Source organism: Camelina sativa, chromosome 8 (assembly GCF_000633955.1).
Source record: "Camelina sativa cultivar DH55 chromosome 8, Cs, whole genome shotgun sequence".
Lineage (NCBI taxonomy): Eukaryota > Viridiplantae > Streptophyta > Magnoliopsida > Brassicales > Brassicaceae > Camelina > Camelina sativa.
In genome coordinates, this window is record NC_025692.1 from 21,232,067 (window position 1) to 21,236,065 (window position 3,999).

The 3,999-nt window shown below is 30.1% G+C and overlaps 1 protein-coding gene across 1 annotated transcript; it reads left to right on the plus strand.

Moving 5' to 3' along the window:
- On the plus strand, positions 2,154-3,905 carry LOC104707758 (putative cyclin-D6-1). Its single transcript, XM_010424177.2, has 6 exons — positions 2,154-2,484; positions 2,622-2,705; positions 2,803-2,898; positions 2,983-3,190; positions 3,288-3,418; positions 3,498-3,905. The coding sequence occupies exons 1-6, from the start codon at positions 2,278-2,280 to the stop codon at positions 3,687-3,689; spliced, it is 918 nt and encodes a 305-aa protein (XP_010422479.1). The 5' UTR covers positions 2,154-2,277; the 3' UTR covers positions 3,690-3,905.

Sequence of the window (3,999 nt, forward strand, 5' to 3'; positions counted from 1 at the left end):
TATTAGTCATATATTTATAGTGATTATGAACCATATTCCAAAATATTTAGTCGATGTGGGATATACAATACACATTTTCTGTAAATTAGTTTACAACTTTACATATATAATTTCTGCGTTTTTTATTCTTTACATCTATACTAATCATAATTAATTACTATAATTTCGTTAAGGAAATATTGAAAAATCTAAACTAAATGATGATTTGTTTTTATTTAATTGTATTAAGTTGATTTATTGTTTCCGTAAATATCTCACGATATAAAAGCAAATCAAATAAGTTTACATATATATACAATTTCGTATTTAATCTATTGATTATTTTGGAAGCAACAAAGTCACAATCCATAAGTATTAAAGATTTCTCATTATTATTAATATTCGTAATAATTATAGGGATTAGGTATGGTAGTTGTTAATATTTGATATTACTGAAACCATTAAATACTCGATACCAGTTTCCTTATTTATAGGGATTATACCTCTGTTTGGTGACGAAAATAACTATTCTTGAACCAAACCAAAAACAGGATCTGAATATTATAAACATGGAGTACAAACAGATCTGCGAGTTTTATTTTTTCTGTTTCCGGATCATACAGGATCCACGTCCCGACCCAGTAGTAATTTATTAGTCGACTCAAGGGTATAATGGTCATTAATCAAAATCAAAACTATAGGTTAATTTAATTAAATTAAGTGATTCTCTAATCATTTTTAATGAAAAACATACCAAAATCAAGTCATGATTCAATTTGAGTCTAGCGAATACTTCAGCTTTAATAGAATAGATGACAACGCCACGCAGTCAAAAAATATGGTTTGATGATATTATCATATTTAATCGATACACAGTCATCCCTATATGTTCGAAAACGTTGTGAAGAAAGACAGAGCTACAGTACATATAAAATTTACAATAATTTAGGAAATTAGATTAGAAATCCGTCATTTAGAAGATATAAGGTTTGGTATTATCAAGTTCATAGAAGAAAAAAAAAATGCATGTGCTAAACTATAAAATGTTAGGTATATTTAAAATTGCTTTGTAAAGTGGAAACACAATTTTTTAAGTAACTAGGTCTCTAAACCATACAAATGATTTCTAAAAGTTTTTTTGAAATGAAAATGTGATCTTAATTATATATATATATATATTTAAAAATTATTTGTTAATGTTCAAGAAAGTGTTAGACGTTAACTAGGCTATAATCCAACGCCTAACGCCTAGAACGTCTAATCGGAATCTAGGCAGTTTTAGGCAGTTTAGGCATTTACAATATAAACTAATATATATTTGATATTATATACATAATTATACAAAATATGTATAAAGATAATAAAATATTAAATCAAAAACAAAACAATAGAAAAAAATATTATTTTATTTCATTTTAAATAACATATTAAACATTTATAATTATGTTTATAGAAATAAACTTTATAAAATTTAAATTTATATAATTAAAATTTTAAAAATACACTAAAATGATGATACTACAATTTTAGGCGGTCGTCTAGGCGGTGCTATAGCGCCTAGCGCCTAGATGGGGCGGAAGCAGACGCCTAGAATGTTTTTTCGAACACTAGTATGAATTTTTCAATATTACAATGCAATTTAATCATTTGATATTATTTTTTTATCACAATCATTTGATGTTACTGAAACTTCATATGTTAGTAATTAATACAAGTTTTATGGTTTTCACACAGATTAAGATAAAATACTTTGTTATTTGTAATTAGCAATTTGTTACAACTATAAACGTATTCATTCATTTTTTTTTCCTTAAGTTTACCTTTTATCATAGGTAACTTAGAAAAACTTATAGAAAATTCAATCTTTTACAAAACATTTTTTTTCCTTCTAAAACTTGAATTAATTAAGAATTTAGGGAGTAGTAAATAACTACTTAGGTTTTCCAATTATTACATAAATATAGTTCAATAAATTTAATACAAAGAATCTAACATAGATTTTTATTAATGAGATTTTATTTCCCAACATAATACAAAGAATCTAAATCTTTTATTAATGAGAAATCATAATCATAAGTTAATTACCCCAAGTTTTTTTTTTTTCAAAAAACTACCCCAAGTTATGATGATAAATAAATGAGTAAAATATGTATCCCTCAAAAGACCAAAAACCATCCTCTCAGTCGCAATAAAGACAACTTCTCTCTTTTAATGTCTCTCTGTCTCTCTCTCTTCTTCTTCTAATAAAGGAGGAAGCTTGAGAGACTCATCATCAAATCAAATCAAATAGATTCAAAAATGGAGTTTCATCTTGAACACCCTCTCTCACATTCTTCTCTCCACAGTAACTCATCTAACGACGACGACACAGACGATGAAACTTTACCACACTCTCTCTTCCTCGTCGAGTTTCAACACATGCCTTCTTCTCATTACTTCCATACTCTCAAGTCCTCTGCTTTCCTTATCTCTAATCGAAACCACGCCATTTCTTCCATCATTCAGGTCTCTTTTTTTTTTTTTTTTTTTTTTTCTATAAACATCCCCAAGATTCTAAATTTACTCTGTTTTTGTTTTTTTCTGGGTTACTGAAGAATCATTATCGAAAAAAACTTTAACTTTATTTGGAAAATGAATCGCAGTATTCAAGAAAATTGGACGACCCTTCTCTGACGTATCTTGCTGTGAATTATCTAGACAGGTTCTTGTCTAGTGAAGATATGCCGGTAAATAAATTAAAAAAAAAAAACAGAATCTTCCGACAGAATCTGTTTCATCTGAGAATTTGACTAAATATGTTTCTTTTTCTGTTTGTCAAAACAGCAACCAAAGCCCTGGATTCTCAAGCTTATCTCTCTTTCTTGTGTCTCTTTGTCTGCCAAAATGAGGAAGCCAGACATGTCTGTTTCTCATCTTCCGGTAACTTTAACAAAGACTGAATCTTTATACAATGTGAATTTTTTAAAGTGTTCTGAAACATTGAAGAAATGTGAATTTTTTCAGGCGGAAGAAGGTGAATTTTTTGATGCTCATATGATAGAGAGAATGGAGAATGTGATTTTAGGAGCTCTTAAATGGAGGATGCGCTCTGTTACTCCTTTCTCTTTTTTCGCCCTTTTCATTAGTCTCTTTGAGCTCAAAGATGATTCTTTAGTAACAAAACATTCCCTCAAATCTCAAGCCATTGATCTCACTTTCAATCTTCAACATGGTATAAACAAAACTGACTGTTTTCTTCAGTCACAATTCACAAATCACGTCTCTCATGCTTTGAAACTGAATGTGTCTAGTTTGAGAAACAATTGCAGATTTCAGATTCCTCGAGTTTAAACCATCGGTGGTTGCAGGCGCTGCACTTCTCTTTGCTTCTTTCCAGCTCTGTCCTCTACAGTTTCCATGTTTCAGTAACAGAATCTGCCAATGCACATATGTAGATAAGGTAATTAAAGTTATTTACCCAAGTAAAAAAAAAATGATCTCATATCGATGCTTAGCGAGCATTTAAACATGTTTTGCAGGATGAGTTAATGGAGTGTTACAAAGCAATACAAGAGAGAGATCATATAGTTGAAGAAAACGAAGGAAGCAATGAAACAGCAGTAAATGTGCTTGATCAGCAATTCTCGAGCTGTGAAAGTGATAAGAGCATCACAATCACAGCTTCTTCACCTAAGAGGAGGAAGACTAGTAGTATTACTCGTCGATGTTAAGCTGAAAAAGGCGGTCTATGGTCAAACATAATCCCAGATGGTTCAATATCACTTGGCTACTTTAAAAAAAAAAAACCCACTTCTTCTGGTCCCCTTTTTGAAAACGACACTTGCTTCTTTCCTGTTTCTCCATCCATCTTCTGCTTCATTCATAATAATAAGCCATGGAAGACAGTGATGAATGATCAAAGATGAAATCTCGGGTTCCGTTCTATTTCTTGTTCTTTGGACCACAAACACACACAAAACTCAAAATAATCAAATCTGTAGTAGTTATCTATCTACCTGTCTACTACTTAATCTATCATGT

What these genes read in the sequence shown, in the direction of transcription:
- LOC104707758 (XM_010424177.2), top strand. Translation starts at nt 2,278, where the DNA reads ATGGAGTTTCATCTTGAACACCCTCTCTCACATTCTTCTCTCCACAGT. An exon ending in TGTCTGTTTCTCATCTTCCG is followed by an intron (nt 2,899 to 2,982) that starts GTAACTTTAACA and finishes GAATTTTTTCAG; the next exon opens with GCGGAAGAAGGTGAATTTTT. An exon ending in CACTTTCAATCTTCAACATG is followed by an intron (nt 3,191 to 3,287) that starts GTATAAACAAAA and finishes AAACAATTGCAG; the next exon opens with ATTTCAGATTCCTCGAGTTT.